At 44.0% G+C, this 17,456-nt stretch overlaps 1 protein-coding gene across 1 annotated transcript in view; it reads left to right on the top strand.

Moving 5' to 3' along the window:
- The window catches only part of LOC138297052 (protein unc-93 homolog A-like), a 168,438-nt gene that overhangs the window by 114,265 nt on the left and 36,717 nt on the right, over nucleotides 1–17,456 (top strand). Inside the window, exons 6-7 of the mRNA XM_069236562.1 lie at nucleotides 676–887; nucleotides 14,217–14,352. Of these exons, the coding sequence (XP_069092663.1) occupies nucleotides 676–887; nucleotides 14,217–14,352 (348 nt within the window). The remainder of the gene's footprint in view (nucleotides 1–675; nucleotides 888–14,216; nucleotides 14,353–17,456) is intronic.

Here is a 17,456-nt window from a genome sequence, read left to right as displayed (position 1 = left end):
ACCCAGCCCTAGGGGCACATAGGGCACACCTTAGGGGTGACTTATATGTAAAAATAAGGCAGGCCTGCTTTTAAAATGACACTGGGCACCTCAGCAGTGCACCTAGGTGTGCACCACCTATGCTGTGGTCCCTAAACCTACATGCCCTACCATATACTAGGGACTTATAGGTAGGTTAACTTAGCCAATTATAATTAGCCTAATTTGCATATTGATTTTACACAGAGCACAGGCCCTGGGACTGGTTAGCAGTACCCAGGGCACCTTCAGAGTCAGGAAAACACCAGCATAAAGTGGAAAATGGGGGCAAAAAGTAAGGGGGCCTCTGCAATCAGCCCTGTTTTCCCACAATTAGGAATTCTGTTTTTGCCGTTGGCATATGTTAAAGACTTGTAGCAGAAAACTGCAATGACAAAAATAATAAGCACCAAAACACGAAAATATAAAAATAGATTGTGTTCAAAGTTAAGTTTAACATAAGGGGGTTAAAGTTTTCTGGGATGGGTAGCATTTCTTTTTAGTAGCTAGCCTATACAGAGGAGGTCTGTTTCGCTTCTGATATACTGTATGTAGCTAACCATCTTATCTGGCAAAGTGTACTATTGACTGTGCTGCAAGTGATACCTGACACCATTAATAGGGTTTTTTCCTTAATTTTCTTTTCCATTTTTGCAGGTTGTGGTGTCCTAGCAGTGTTGGTCGTTGCATTATTTCTGGATCAAATCAATCTCACAGAAGGCCAGGAAAAGGAGGAAAAAGAAGTGAACATCTCTATGTATTTTCTAGCTACCTTTCGGCACCTTAAAGATAAACGGCAGTGCCTCCTGATTCCTTTGACTATGCTGACTGGTCTGCAACACGGATTCCTTTCTAGTGATTATACAAGGGTATGCAGTGGTATGGGGATGTGCTTTATCTGCTTTCCCTTTCACAAATATGTTTCGTACTTGCTACTTGTACTCTGGTTAGTTATTTTATTGAATCTAGTCGAAGCGCCAAGTTTTATTCTTAGACCCTTTTCAGGTGCTTGGAGGCAAGCAGGGGCCCTTAGCGCACAGCTTTTGTGGGCTGAGGTAATTTGTCTCTGATGTTTTAGGGTGCACCCTACTATGGCCCGGCACACTGGGGCAAATACAACCACTTCAGCACTTCCTTCTCAGTGATAGTGATGGTGAACAATCACAGGATTTTTAGGAAGGTAGTGTGGGAGTGTGCAAAGTCACAACTCGGAAATCACCGAGTACCAGCATAACTGAATGGCCAATCCAGTGCTCACCAACTCTCGGGTCTTGTTGCACAAATTGTGGCTGGCAGGGATCCAGGAGTACAGATCTTCACTTGCTCCCACCTCTAGGAGGAGGCGCTATGTTCACAGGAGCAGTCACTGCCAGTCCAGGCATGCCCCAGTGAGAGATGTTAGCAGGGTGGACCGTCCAAGGTCCACTCCGGCATGAACACTTGGAGTTGCTGGTGCCCTCAGGAAGTGGCAGATTTCTATCAGCTTCCGCTTCTGAGTTACATGATGACATGTTGTAGGTGAGCCACACTACCTGAAACAGTGGTCACAAAGTAACACTGGATAGCCATAGGAGTCCTTCGAGAATACAGTAGCATGGACCACTGCAGACACACTTCTTGAAAGTTGAGGCGAGGGCTGCTGCAAACACACTTCTTGTTCACAGTGGCACATTCAGTGCAGCCGTTCTTGTTACAGAGGTGATATCACCTGAAGTTACATTCAGCTGCAAATTTGGATATAGGTTTGTGATTCCGGCCTGGAACTGCAATAATGCAAAGACTGGCATCCAACACTCTTATGGCTCTGAAACCACTTTCTTCTGTCTTCCATCTCATAGTGGATCCAATCAACACTGGGATTTCATCGCTCCTGGCTCTGCCTGCACATCACACTTCTTGCAAGGCTGGCAGGCTCCATCCTTCTCTCAGCAGGCAGGCTTGCTACTAGGCACTTCAAGTCAGGTGAACTGCTTCTTCCAGCAATCCAAGAATGCAGGTGATGTCCCTTTACCTCTGGGAAGTTGTTTGCCAGGCAGACCCCAGCTCAGTTCCACAGCAGTGCTCAGAGGACTCTGTGGAGACCTCCAATGCTTGGTCAAAGAGAACTTGCAACTGGAGCATCAAGTTGGTCACAATTACATGGTCAAAGCAAATAGGAGATGTGGAACTCCTGTCTGCACTTTCAGAAACAGTTTGGGGTTATTCTTATTTCAAGTGTCCTTTGTCCATCAGGGAATTTCCCAGCATTAAGCACCCACAACAGAACCACAAAGATATTCTTTATGAGTTCTAAAGCTTTTAGGTTTTAAATATGAAATTATGTAGATTACTTAGATTTTGCTGACACCAGAGATCTTTAAAGATGAACAAAGATATTCAACTGTTGCAGATGCATTTTAAAATTGATAGCCAGCAGTTTACACTTTAATTTAGGTTCTAAGTGGAGCCAATAGAGATCCTTTGGATCTGGAGAAATATAGTCACATTTTCTCTTCCATGAAATCAGCCTTGTTGTCACATGACACATTTGGTTTGAGTGATGTTGAAGAGGACATTATAGTGCTTGCCAAGATGGCATATTTATAATCTACTCTGGTTTAACAACCTGGCCTGTTCTACAGGTCTCTGGATAAAAGTCAATCTTTCAGTTTACAGAGTAAAGCATGACGTGTCCTTTATTTGTTGTATGTTCCATGGGTGATGACATAGGCATATGGGGGGTCAATACAACTATCTAGTGTTTCGGCTCACATGGCCCTTGAGGGGGTCAAGCCATAACTGTGTAACTTTCAGCATACAGATATGAATAAATTCAGTTTCAATGGACTGGACTTGAGACAGCTTAGGCATGGATGCCATGGATTAAGGAGCCTTTCATACTGAGGAGACCCTCCATCTATACATTGAGAAGTTCATGAACATATTTTGTTTGTTTTTCTTCATGAGGCACACTAAAACAATAGGTATATACAGGACTTGGATCCCATGCGCACAAAAAAACAATTGACTTGAATGCGGCTTTTAAAAAAAACTACTAGTGACTGAAACTAATTGAATCATTTGATTCATCAATTTCATTTGTTTTCTTTCTATGAGAAATGGTCAATAAAAAGCTCAAAGGTCAGAATGGATCTTTTTTGTGGGTCCAGGTATAGTGTCTGGTCAACTTGCAAGCTTAAGTGGTATTACGCTGCTCAATGATTTGCCCTGCTAAACAAAATGCTTTTGCTTCGAATATATTCAGGAAATTTGAGTTCTAGTTCAGGGTCGTAAAACCCTACCCAAGTAGCAACCACAATTCTCATCAGGGTGAAACACTAACTCCAAGTTAAACTGTGCTTAACCCTCTGGTAGCTGGGCACAAAAGCAGTCAGGCTCAACTTAGAGGCAACGTGTAAAGCATTTACTCAGCACACAAACATAAAGTGAAAACACAACCCAAGAAAAATCCCACACTAATTTAGAAAAATAATAAATCACGTAAGGCTAAAATACCAAACATCCAATCAGTAGAACCAGAGATATGCAATTTGAAGGATTTATGTAAAAATAGTGCCTAAAAGCACAAAGTGGCAACTGTTGTTACCTGATGATGCCAGACCAGGAAAAAGTTAAAAGTTCAGGCCGAACTTGATGGAACGCGCGCCAGATACCTGGACCAATTTAGGCATTGTGAGAAAGTAGCCTCTTTCTAGCATGGTTAATCCCACTTTTGGCCTGTTTGTGAGTGTGTGTTAGTGTGTTTGTACTGTCTCACTGGGATCCTGCTAGCCAGGACCCCAGTGCTCATAGTTAAAACTCTATTTGGCAGTGTGTTTTGCCTGTCTCACTGGGATCCTGCTAGCCAGTACCCCAGTGCTCATAGTTTGTGGCCTATTGTGTGTATTGTCAGTAGTACTTAACGGTGTCACTGAAGTTGTGCTAACCAGAACTTCAGTGCATATGCTCTATTTGCTTCCAAATTAGTCACTATAGTTTAGTGACTTCATTTACCAATTCCAATTGGCACACTGGACCCCCCTTATAAGTCCCTAGTATATGGTATCTAGGTACCCAGCTCATTGGGGTTCCAGGAGATCCTTATGGGCAGCAGCATTTGTTTTGCCACCCATAAGGAGCTCAGAAAAACCCTTTCACAGGACTTCCACTGCAGCCTGCGTGAAATAGTGCACACACTATTGCACAGCCATTTTCACTGTACTTAAGTAACTTATAAGTCACCTATATGTCTAACCTTAATTTACTGAAGGCTAGGTGCAAAGTTACTAAGTGTGAGGGCACCATTGCACTAGCAAAGATGCCCCCATGCTGTCCAGGGCCAATTTCCCGGACTTCGTGAGTGCGGGGATACTATTACAAGCGTGCACTACATATAGGTCAATACCCATATGTAGCTTCACAATGGTAACTCCAAATATGGCCAAGTAAGGTGTCTAAGATCATGGAATTGTCCCCCATTCCAAATCTGGTATTGGGGGGCCAATCCCATGCGTCCTGGGGGCTCCACCATGGATCCCCTGTTAAGCCAAACCAGCTCTCTGAGGCTTGCGCTGCAGCTTCATCTGCTGCCACCTCACAGACAGGGTTCTGCCCTCCTGGCGTCTGAGCAGCTCAGTCCCAGGAAAGCATAACAAAGCATTTCCATGGGGAGGAGGGTGTTACACCCCCTCCCTTTGGAAATAGGTGCTACCGGCTTGGGAGGGGTAGCCTTCCAGAGCCTCTGGAAATGCTTTGAAGAGCCCAGATGGTGCCCTCCTTACATAAGCCAGTCTACACCAGTTCAGGGACCCCCAGCCCCTGCTCTGGTGCAAAACTGAACAAAGGTAAGGGGAGTGAGAACTCCCCTCTCCATCACCACCCAAGGGGGTGCCCAGAGCTCCTGCAGTGTGTCCCTGGTATTAGCCATCTTGTTTTCCAAGGTGTGGGGACACTCTGGAGATCTCTGAGTGGCCCGTGCCAGCAGGTGACTTCAGAGACCCCTCCTGATAGGTGCATACCTGGTTAGGTAGCCAATCCCTCTCTCAGGATTATTTAGGGTCTCTCCTGTGGGTTCCTCTTCAGATTTGGCTTGCAAGTTTCCACCAGGAATCCTCTGCAACTTCTGCTTCATCCTCTGACCGTCGGATCAACCGCGGACTGCTCCAGGAACCGCTGTAACTGCAACAAAGTATCCAAGAAGGCTACTGTTACTCTGCAACTTTAGCTCCAGCCAGCAACTGCATCAGTTTCCAAGGTGTGCATGCTCTGAGGACTCCTGGTCTTCACCCTGCACCATAAGGACCAAAGAAATCTCCTGTGGAGTGACAGAGTCACTTCTCTGCTCCAGCAGGCACCTTCTAGAATGACAACCGGTTCTCTGGGACTCTTCTCCTGACAACAAGCGTGCTCCCTGGAACACAGGGGGGGGACGTCTTCGACACAGATTGTCCTAAGGTCCAGCTGTCCAAATTTGGCGGAGGTAAGAGCTTGCCCTCCTGGTTTGGAACAGTACCCCTCTGCACCGCATCATTTCTATCTCATGAGGCCTCTGTGCACTATTTGCAAGAATCCTTTGTGCACAGCCTGGCCCAGGTCCCCAGCACTCTATCCTGCGATGCTCAACTCGCTGAGTTGTTCTCGGCGGCGTGGGGCCTCCTTTTGTAGTGCTGCAGCAACTGCAATTTGCACCTTCTTTGTCCCCATGTCCTGGGACCTCCGTGGGTGCTGCCTGGTAATCTGTGGATTCCCTCCAGTGTTGGGATCCCCCTCTGCATCCTCAGTCCGAGTTGAGGCCCCCAGGTCCCTCCAGGGTCCAGGCAGCGACATTTTTATGCAAACCGCAACATTGCTTGAACCAAGGCAACTCGCCTGCATCCAACATCTCGACATGGGACATCCTTTGCATCATGCAGGAACCCTCAGCCATCTTCTTTGGTGCTCTTCTGCAGACTTCTTCCAACTGGAGAATCCTCTTTTGCACCATCTTCTAGCTTGGCAGGGGCTCCTATCCTTCCAGGAATCTTCTGCGACTTCAAGACTTGGTCTCCACTTTTCACAGGTCTTCAGGTCCAGGAATCCACCATTTGTTGCTTGCAGTCTTGCTTAGTTCTTCCAATAACTCTAATCACGACTTGTAGTGTGTCCTAAGGAAACTTGCAGTACTGTACTCCTACTTTCCTGGGCTCTTGGGTTGGGTATTTTACTTACCTTTGGTGTTTTCTTACACTCCCAGCGATCCTCTACACATTACACGTGCCTAGGGGGGAATTCATGATTCGCATTCCACTTTCTTAGTATATGGTTTGTGTTACCCCTAGACCTATTTCTCCCTATTGCATTCTACGGTATGTTCTACTGTTTGCACTATTCTGTGACTATTTACTTACCTGATTTTGGTCTCTAGTGTATATATTGTGTATAATACTTACCTCAAGAAAGAGTATTGCCTCTAAGATATTTTTGGCCTTGTGTCACTAAAATAAAGTACCTTTATTTATGGTACCATGGAGTATTGTCTTCTATTGTGTATAAGTACTGTGTAACTATAGTGGTATTGCAGGAGCTTTGCATGTCTCCTAGTTCAGCCAAAGCTGCTCTGCTACAGCTACCTCTAGACAGCCTAAGCTGCTAGAACACTGACTACATTTCACTAATAAGGGATAACTGGACCTGGTATAAGTTGTAAGTACCTAGGGTGCCCATTACAAACCAGGCCAGCCTCCAACAGGCATGCTGAACAAAGCACATTAAATTCTGGTTGCAGAGTGTTGCAAGCTCCGATGTCGAGAATTTGTTGCACAGTGGTGATTAGGGGCTGAGATGTTACGTCTTGCATCGAGAATGTGGTGCGCAGCAGCAATTACAACGAGCTGCGGAGATGTGATGCAAGGTCCTCTATTGAGGATGCGCCACACAGCAGCGGTTACAAGGAGCTGCGGAGATGTGATGCAAGGTCCTCTGTTGATGGTGTGCCACGTAGCAGCAGTTACAAGGAGGTAAGGGGATGCGATGTTGAGGGTGCATCATACAGCAATGGTTCAAAGGAGCTGCAGGTTCTTGTATTAGGGATGCGTCATGCACCTGTGGTTTCAATGCAAGACTGCGAGGCAATGCGTCATGCAGCATTGGTTTTGTCTTGACCACAGCTAGGCTGGCAGTGCACCTTCAGGCCCACTCTCAAGGGTCCAGTGCTGGGGTGGAACCACTTGTGTGGCAAGAGCTACATCAGTCCAGGTGCTGGATTCAAGGTGGTTAGAGCCTTTTCTGCGCCTGAGTCTCTTACTAGGAGGCTTGCCAACTAGCCCTTTGCAGTCATTCTGGTGGCCCTGGGTTCAAGAAGCAGGTCTAGTCCTTTTCACTCAGGCAGCAGGGCACCAGGGCAGCAGGGCAGCAGAGGAGCAGTCCTTCCTGCAGCAGAGCAGCATAACAGTCCTTCTTCTGATTTATCCTAATACAGTGCATTACTGTCCTTTTCCTAGCGCTAGCACACAATAGGCTGCCTAGCGCCAATGCAGGCACCCAGGCACCATGGTTTGTGCTGCATTCATTACTCAAGATTTATGAAGCAACTCATGGCCATGCAAGGTGACCTTGCATGGCTTCATAAATCTCATTTTACAGTTGTGCTGCTCCTGTACCACATTGCGGGCTTGTAAGTATGCCCCTAAGTTTACAGGCCCTCTCGTCCCACTCTACTAGTAAATAAAATGTGCTAATTGGGTGTAAGTCAATTATATCATGATTACAGGAGACAGCGCAAGCACTTTAGCACTGGTTAGCAGTGGTAAAGTGCACAGAGACCTAAAAGCCAACAGAAACGGGTTCAGAAAACAAGAGGGTGAAGGCAAACAGTCTGGGGATGGCAATGCTGAGAGTGCCAAGTCCAACACCAGCGATTTCTCATATTTTACCCACTTTAGCCCAGCCCACGGAGTGAAAAAGGGGTAAGATTTTACCACAGGCGAATTTACAAGCTGGAATATAAGATTAACAACAAGTTCTGCCTGGGCGTTTCTTTAAACCTGATGTATTCAGGGAGTTATAGTCCTGGTTTGCAAAAGGAAAGCCCTGATTGTAGTATGGAGTCACATATAGAAAGAAGAGGCCTGAAGGAAGCAGCCGAGAACTAAAACTGAATAATGGAATGTGAAAAGGAAATAAATGAATGATTTTATTCGATTCTACATGGTCCGCCGGCTCAAGAGTTTCTGGCAGAACATAGTTTGGGCTGCAGCATCTTGGAAGTGAGCATGTCTCTTAGGGACTCAAACCACCCCCTCCCAGGAGTGCTGCTTTAGGACGCCAGCACAGATCTCAGCCATGCAGTCTGGCTCACGTGCTGTGCCTGAGAGCCCTTCTACAAGCCTGCACTGAGGCTCTACTTGCCAAGGCACACTTTAAACATGACAAGTTGTACCGCCCTTCTCCTTTCTCATGTGAGATGTAGTATATAGGGGAATGGAAGACATAAGTAGTGGTGTAAAGGTAGGGCAGGAAAACAGTGGGCTGGATAGAGTAAAAAGAAGGAGGCTTGCTCTTCACCACTCTCTGTGGATTCCAGCATCTTGGTGGCTGAAAGGAAGAGACAAAGCCAACTTCATAATCCATCCCAATTGATGATGGCCTCCATTACTGCACCTTCAGTTGTTTTTGACCAAACCAAGATAGATTTCTGCAGTTTTCTATGACAACAAACATCCATTATATTAAGAGATGTGTGACAATGTATTTGAAGTTCATTTTTCATCGCCCTCTCTGATCACATTTTGTCTCCTCCACTTGTACTTTTCTCTAGCCAATTTATTCCTTGATCAGCTTCTTACTGGATTCCTTGTGCTGGATTCCCCTCTATTATTCAAAGCACTGTTTTAAAAATGGCATTGTGTAATGAAAACTTATCATAACTGAACAGTTTTAAAATAAATGTACAAACAATGTAGGAATGTTGCAAGTGGTTTGTGAAGAACAGCATAAGTGAAGGATTTAAAAGATGAAAGGTGAACACAGTTCAGGTTATCAGCTTTGCTACTGCCTCTTTTATACCCTGGAGCTTATTTAGAAGCACCTTGCGCTGCTGGTGAGGAAAACACCTCCATTGAGTGTTTTTGTGCAGGACAATTCACCTTCCTGCACAAAAACAATAATTCCTACAACACAGACACCCTTGCACCAAGGGGCAAGGGTCCTTGCTTTGGTGTATGGCGGCATGTTTTGATCTATGAGATACGGCGCATTCCTACCCTTTTCTTTTGAGACAGGCCAGCACAGCAAGAAGCCTTCCAGTGCTGCCCTGCACCAAAATATTGTGAAAGAGGCCCTACATGTGGGTGAACGGGCACTTTAATCTAATGCTATTCCTTCATATACACATTGTGCTTGGAATTCCTCTGGAATGGCAGAGAGCAATTACCCAGGATCATGGATGGTGAGTGAAACAGCGGTTGATCAATGCCTAAACTATGTCACTGTCTAATTCACTCATTTATTGAGACTTCTGTAATTGCCTTCTGCCTCATCTAATTCCCAGGTGTGTTGTACTGCCTTTGTTGCTAGCACCTGGTTTGGCTGGGGCACTACTGTTAGTGCGTCAGTCCTTATATGGTCTCTTATTATTCATTTATAAGGAGACGATAAGGTTGATGGACCTTTTGACTATGCTTAGAGTGATTCCACCATAAGTCCCAACTTCAATGCAAATACATCATCATAATTAATAAGCATCAACAAATATATCTCAAGACTCAATAATCCTCATGCACTATGACCTATCCGACCATGAATAACCACACCTTTAGTAAAAGTTAAGTAAAAGTGAAAAGGTTTATCTCCCTAAATTAACAATCCTAATATCACATAAATTAGTCTCAAAACCAAATGGGATACATACCCAAATAACACTGGTTGACCAAATCTTGTAAAGAATCTCAATTTAGCTAACGCATTGACAGTTAAGCATTCCAGAATCACTGTACAAATCAGCAACAAAAACAACTGTGCATTAGAAATGGCAGAAATATGAATTCAGCAAATGAACAATATCACCTCTTTTAGCAATAATTTGTTATCATTTTGGTGTCTCCCTAACTAACCTTCAGATTAGAATAGCATGCTTGGGATTCATACAAAACAATTTTTGTCAAGAGTTAATTTGGAAAAAACATCTAGGTATGGCTCTAACAAAATAGCGGTTAGTACATAGAAACAAATAACAAATCTACAACCAAGACAATAGCATTTTGTTATACCTCTCCTCAAATATGGATCAGCAAGCTGCAATTCTCTCTGTCAGCTGGGCATCTGTCTGGTCATCTTGAGCAAAAGACAGAGAAAGGGAGTGGATCAGACGCAGGGGACTTTGAGCAATCTGAACCCTTTAAGAACAATCTCCACTATTATCTGCTAAGCTATTAAATTAAAGTCATCAGGAACTGGTCAGCTCCTCAAACAGAACCTCCAGGGGGAAAATCAAAGTACGAAAGGTGTGCTTCTCCTCTGTGTCATCTGGCTAAGTTAAAATCTCCTAAAGAACTTCCAACATTGCAATTGGTCAGAAAATCGTACATTTACAGTCAATCCAATAAGAATTAAAACCCAAATCTAATATATAACTAAATGTGTCTTTCACATGTCGATGATTGGCTCCTCTTCACCTGTTCTCATCGTCGGCCTCGTCAGATGACAATTTTTAAACACTCTGTACTCCAGTCAGTGCATCCATTGTTGGTTCCTGGGAACATTCCCGTCTCACGCATCAAGTTAACATTTGTAGCTTTTGGAGTACAACATTATTCTACAAACTGTTTCTCATGCGAAAGTTAAAGACATCTGCTAAGCGTTTTGTAAACACAGTATGAACAATAAATGTATTAAATCTTCTGGACATACATTCCCACAATTTTATTCAGACATTGCAGTTTAACATGAGGCTGTGCAAACTAGGCCCAAACCTCGCTAATTAAAGGCCTACAATTAATACGCAAATACAGAACATCAAATCATTAATATAGCACACTAGTACAATTTCCTCTACATATATACTTTTAATAATCATTATTAGGCATGTATTAAAGCATCACATGTTTAATGAAGGCCACTCAAGTGGGCACGTTTTCCAAGTTGCACATCCTTTTCTTTATTAGTCTAAGTTCTATGCAAATTCTTAACTCATAGTGTATAAAATTATTAGTCATAAATTCAGCGTTCACACTGCCTCTAAACGAGACACTCTAGGGGGCTAGCTGAGAATGTCTGAAAGGCAGCTGGTTGTGATTGAAGGTGGTTTGGCTTAAGGTCTTGTAGACCGACTAATGATCTCTGATGAATGGATGAGGTATTCTGTGGACCACCTGAGGAATACTGAGAGCCTGCGCAGGGTCTTGAAACATCCAGATGTGGGCCCCAGAGTGTAAACAAATAGTTTCTGAGGGCCAACTGAAGGTGCCTGCAAGGCAGCATTAAGACGTTTGGAGGCAAGCTGAGGGTGTCATGGCACTTTCTCACTGTTTTGAGATGATACAGAGACTAATGAGAGGAATGGAATGGCATATGGAAATACCTGGAGCACAGCAAGGGCAATAACTCTGACTCTGCACATTGACTGGCATATGCCAGAGCTTCCCAGACTATACCATGGGCATTGGCTGGCATTTACAGGGCACCTGGGACCTGGCAAAGGCATTGGCTGGCATATGGGGGTGCTTGAATGACATTGACTGTAATGTGGAGGTTTATAGGGCACAGCCTAATATTGACTGGCATATGGCACATAACTGGGTCAGATATTTGGGGACAAAATTAGGTTATGTCCTTTTAAAGAAAGCAAGTATTTGAAAAATTAATAAGAACATTGATGCTAAATCAGCAAGATGACAATTTGTAAAACTGATTTGGAGACACATGCAGCTGTCTGCTGCTATGCCATTTTGGAGTAGTTATTCCTCATTTTCAAGTCACTCCCCTTGTCCTTTTCTCGTTTACTATTAATAAGTAGCCATACCAAAGTTGTGGAGATCACCGTATATAAAAGACAGGTGTGAATAGCATTTTATAGCACATGAAGTATTACTGCTTTATTACTACTTAATGTACTATAAAATGCAGTTTGTGAATTGGGTCCTATGAGTAACAGGGGATAACCAGAGTCATGGTTTTGAGACTGGGGGATGAAGATGTACAGCAGTTGACGTGTATTAAAGGTTTATATGATTAAATTATTGAATAACATATTGTGCCGGAAAGGATTGAACTCGTGAATTTGGTACAGGAATGCATGTAGGGTCTCTTCTCTCACCCCTTTTATTTCCTGTTATTTCCTACCACCATTTCTTCTACACTTAAGGGGAAACGCCCTAAACAACATTTCCTAAACAACACAGACATTTCCCACGCAAGCGGAACAGCGCTTGCCTAAACCACGACTACCCTTTTCTCTGCCTTAATCACGCATGCGTGGTTAAGGCAGAGAAAAGGCAGAGAGCGGTCTAGTGGATCGGGAGAGGACGTGGTGAGGTAAGTGGGGCTGAAGCAGGGTTTGGGGGTCGTTTTCAGTGGTAGGGTAGATTTAGGGCTTAGGGTGGGTGGGGGTCAGGGTAGTTTATTTTTTTAGGGGCACGGTAGGGGAGTTAGAGAAGTTTATTTATTAGGGCTTAGGGTGGGTGGGAGGGTGGGGTTAGGGATGGGGAAGGTTTTAGGACTCAGGGCGGTTGAAGGATGTCAGAGTACTTTATTTTTAGGTGCAGTGGTGGGGTGGTCGGGGTAGTTTTGTTTTAGGGTTTACAATGGGTGGAGGGGTTAGGGTAGTTTAGTTATTAGGGGCAGAAAAAGGTTTTAGGGCTCAGGGCGGATGGGGGGTTGGGGTAGTTTATTGTTTAGGGTTTAAGGTGGGTGGACGGGTTAGGGTAGTTTAGTAGGGGTGGGGAAGGTTTTAGAGCTCAGGGCAGGTGAGGAGTGTTGGGGTAGTTTAGTTTTTAGGGGTGTGGGAGGTTTTAGGGCTCTGGGCAGGTGGGGGTTTGGGTAGTTTTGTTATGTAAACAGTGGCCAGGTTTTGTGGGGGGGGAGGTTTCTTAGGGGTGGGGATAGTTTTGGCCCTCAGGGTGGTTCAGAGGGGTTGGGGTAGGTTTTTAGGTTAAGAGAGGTGGTTGTATGACACAACCACACATGCCATTTCCTCATTTGCCTTTGCTAAGCATACTTTTATAACGAAATCCGTTGTAAAGGCATGCATGGTAAAGGCATGTGTGGAAATAATGACATGTGGTGCTGACTGTGTAGTTAAGGCATGGGTGGTATAGGCATGCATGGTTGTTTCATTCAACCACACTTAAGCAGTCTCTCCAGTGCCATAGCATTCACAGTGTGATTAGAATGTTGGTGGTATTGTGCCGAAATATTGTGGAATAAATATTGTCTAAGAAACTATTGGGTCTAAATATTGTGTCTTGAATATAATTTACAAAAATATCACCCTATTGGAGTCGATAAAAGAAATTCTAAAAATAATGTGACTTTTTTTAACCAACATTCAGAATTCGATACTTATTTCAGATGGTATTTTATCAATAATATTCTGACAATCAACCTTTTTAGTAGGTGCTGCACTGATCTCCTGACCAACTAGGTCACTCCAATGCTGATGCCACTCAGGTACTATACCAGGGGCGGCTCCTCTGCCATGGCAAAGGAGCTTCGCCCCCTGGTCAAGAGATCAAAAATGAAACAATAGTTCCACTATTGTTTTATTTTTCATCTGCTGGCTCAGCCAGCAGTACAGGGAGGGGCAGGGCTGTGCCACGGGAGGTTGAAGGGAGGAGAAGGAGAGAGTGCACCTAGGTGCGCATGTGTGTTTGGCCGGCCGTCTCAGGCTGGGCATACACACATGCGCACTTAGGTTTCTCCAGTCCAGTTGTGCTTAACAGCCGGCTGGAGAAACTGCACAGGCCTCAGGGCTGTGTCTGAGCGGCAGTCCGAGCTGCTCAGCCCAATCCTAATGCTGCTTTCATGCTAGCTTTAGCAGTGCCAGGATTGCTAGGGAACCTGTGCTTGTGTCGCCAGAAGAGGAGCGACGAGCAAGGCAGCAGGAGGCAGCGGCGAAAACAGAAAAATAAGTGTTTTTAAAAAAAATGTATTTCCTCCTTCCCCCCGCCACCCCCCTGCACCCCTTCTTGGGATTTGCGGCAGTTATTCATAAGTGTTAACATCTATGCATTATTTTTTTCTCTTAGTACTATGTAACCTGTGTCCTTGGGATACATTTTGTGGGATATGTGATGATCTGCTTTGGAGTCGGCAATTCCATCCTGTCAGTGCTGGCTGGAAAGCTTTCCCAGTACACCAGTAAAATCGCAATGTTCATTTTAGGTAAGGATCTCCATGTGTGCACCTCAATGACTGGATGATGATCGAGGTTGCCAACTTTGTTGGTAGTGACATGTGGACTTTATTTACTGAATTGCTATATTTAATTACTAATAAACGGCACATTAATTTCAGCTCATATGCATTTGCACTTGCTTTTTATAGGTCATGTGGTTAACATGACAGAAAATTTGAGAGTGAGAGAGAGAGAGAGAGAGAGGGAGATGGTTCAAAGTCTTCATAGGAACTTAGACTAAGGTCTCATTCTGTCAGAACAGCAGGGCCCATAGGGTGAAAACCTTTTGCCCATTAGAACATTATTGTTTCACCTTTGGTAGCTTTGCTTGGGTATTCAGGAAAATCTATAGAGAAGTATGTGTGAGGTTAATGTGCAATAAAATTAAACATCTGATAAAGAACTAGCAGAAATGAACAACATTTTTGCAATAAAAAAATCAATGAAGTTGAAATTGTAGGGCACTGACTAAAACCACAGGGGGTGGAAGGGGAAGATAGGAGGAGTAAAGAAGATGGGGGAGACATAGAAGTGTTGTTATAAACAATTTGATATCAATCAAAGGCATAGGTGCATATGAAAATTGAAAGACAAATTTAGGGGTCTGTAGGAAGTCCAATAAGGATCAAGGGTGGAGTTTGAGGGAAACAGCGTAGATTCACTGAAGCAATACATCAACTTTCACATACGGAATGAAGAAAGAGACCAATAGCAGTACACAGTAAGAAAGAAAGTCAGGAGGGAGATTATATGGAGGATTCCTGGAAGAACACAAGGAATGCAGACAATCACAGGAGGTCAAATATATCAGTTAGGCCTTTTTGAGTCAGATAAAGTCATTAAAGGAGAGCCTTTAGATATTGGTGAAATAACAAGAGGATGGAGTGAGTCTTGAGGTTGCTTTTAGAGAGCTCCATATTAGAGCTGCAGCTCCTGAGAAGGATTGATGAATGGTGTTAGATGTGTTAAAGCCTGGAATTTGTCAGCAGTCACCATAATTATGTCAGGCATACCCATATGTCGAAAATAAGCACCATTATCCTAGGGACAATATTATGCCAAAGGATAACACCACTTAGATCAATGATACAAGCAGTATGTCAAAATGTTGTATCATGTCAGGCTTCCATTGTCCTCATTATGGCAGAAATGTCCATATGTTCAAGGTGTGCAACATTATTCCGGGGCCACTGATATACTATAGATAGCCAGAATTAGATAAATAATGTCCACAATGTGTCAAGAATAGTCATCATTATGCCAGAGTCAAAACTATGCAACCTGTGACGTCTTCATTTTCCAAAGAATTGGCAGCTCATGCAATGGCTACCAATTGCACCAGTGTCCATGGAACACACCAACAAATGTACATAGACATTACAGAGGCATGCTTACATGCAGCTATGCACTCATACACAGAAGTGTACAAACAGGCACACATGTGAGATCTTACATGCATGCATGCACAGACAGGCTTTTTGCCCCACAAAAGCTCCCATGGGCAACTTCAAGATTTTCTTCCCAATCGGCACATGGCAAAAACCAGCAGAGTGGAAGAGACAGGTAGAAACTGGCATGATTTATAGCATAAATTGTAATGCCTAGGTCCACGTTTCCTTTTCCTGTGGCTCAGGCAAGCAGGTCTGTGCCAATCAACTGAGGAAGGAGGGATCTTAGGATATGATTGCCTGAGCATGGGCTGTTGTATACATATCCCTTCACACAAGCAAAGCAGCATGTTTTTCATTAGCATGTACACATGTGCACTTTTTGTGATGCAACACACATAGAAAGAGGATAAAATGAGGAAAAGTAAAGATATTTCTCTTCTTTGCGCCTCCTCTGGGGAGGCGGAACGTTTTAGCGCATCCCCGTGTTTATAAGTTCTTGTCAATATGGTGCTGTGTGAAAATCCATGGGTGTTGCATGGGAACAGTCACAGCAATGCCCATGGAAAGCCTCCCTTGTGCAGAGTAAAGCAACTCAGCGAATTGCACTTCCTTGACGTACTCCATATCTGTGAGGCCATTCAAAGCCATGCAAAGTGGCTTTGCGTGCCCTCATAGATTTTAGTTCAAGGTTTACACAGTTGTTGCATCACAAAAAGTGATGCAACGGCAGAGCAAGGGGCTCATAAATATGCCCCTATGTTTAAAAAAAAAAAAGTTCCAATCCCGCTAGACTCGCTGGACTCCAGCGGAATCGTAACTAATTTAAAAACAAAATAAACACTCATTAATGTTTTAATATTTAGAGTACTTAGGGGAGGGGGCCTGTGGCCCTCCGCTCCAAGCCAGAGATAAGCCCAGGGGACCTCATCCCTAAGGACCACATTAACAGAAAATGGGAGGAGTTGCATGGCACACCTCCCTGAGCCTTAAGCTGGCCCGGGGACCCCAACCTCTGGGGCCAATTAATAACTTGAGAATATGGGGGCATACAGCCCTTAGGACACACAGCTCCCCTCCCTGAGTAGCCAGCCTCTAAATTAAACCAAACTGTGTCCCGGGTGCGACTCCTGGGGCAGAATATTTTTTTCTGCCCGAAGGAGCCCATGCAGGGAAATAATTTTGCTTCTACCCAGTGGGAGCGCTGAAAATGCTCCGGCGAGGGGAGAACACTTCTGCTTTACTACTGTGCTCTAGTAGGTAGGAAATCTCTGATTGGTCCCATGTGGCGGGAGCTAGCACAAATAACTCACACCCTTGCTAGGCACAGCTAATTACCTCCCATACTACATCACTCATGATATGTTCTATGATGTCATTAACAACATTGCTGCAACATCCAAAATGACGTCTTTGATGACAAGACTGTGCATGGGGGTGTGAGTTATAGTTACCTTAGTACATGGTTTATAGTTACTAGAGATAACTATAATATGTACATTTCACTATTTGTTTTAGTTTAGAACCTTATGTTGGCACTGAAATCTTCAACTAACTATATTGTAACTTTAACCTTTGTTTTTTCAGTGAATATCTAAATTACATAGGCAAGTATAAATACACACACATACACACATATATATATTCAGTGAAAAAAATCCTGCCATGCAGTTTTTCATCAATAATTTCACTGTAAATGTTGC

This window comes from Pleurodeles waltl, chromosome 5 (genome assembly GCF_031143425.1).
Source record: "Pleurodeles waltl isolate 20211129_DDA chromosome 5, aPleWal1.hap1.20221129, whole genome shotgun sequence".
In the NCBI taxonomy this organism is placed as follows: Eukaryota; Metazoa; Chordata; class Amphibia; order Caudata; family Salamandridae; genus Pleurodeles; species Pleurodeles waltl.
The sequence above is the reverse complement of the archived record's forward strand: the minus strand, read 5'-3'. Positions and strand labels throughout refer to the sequence as shown.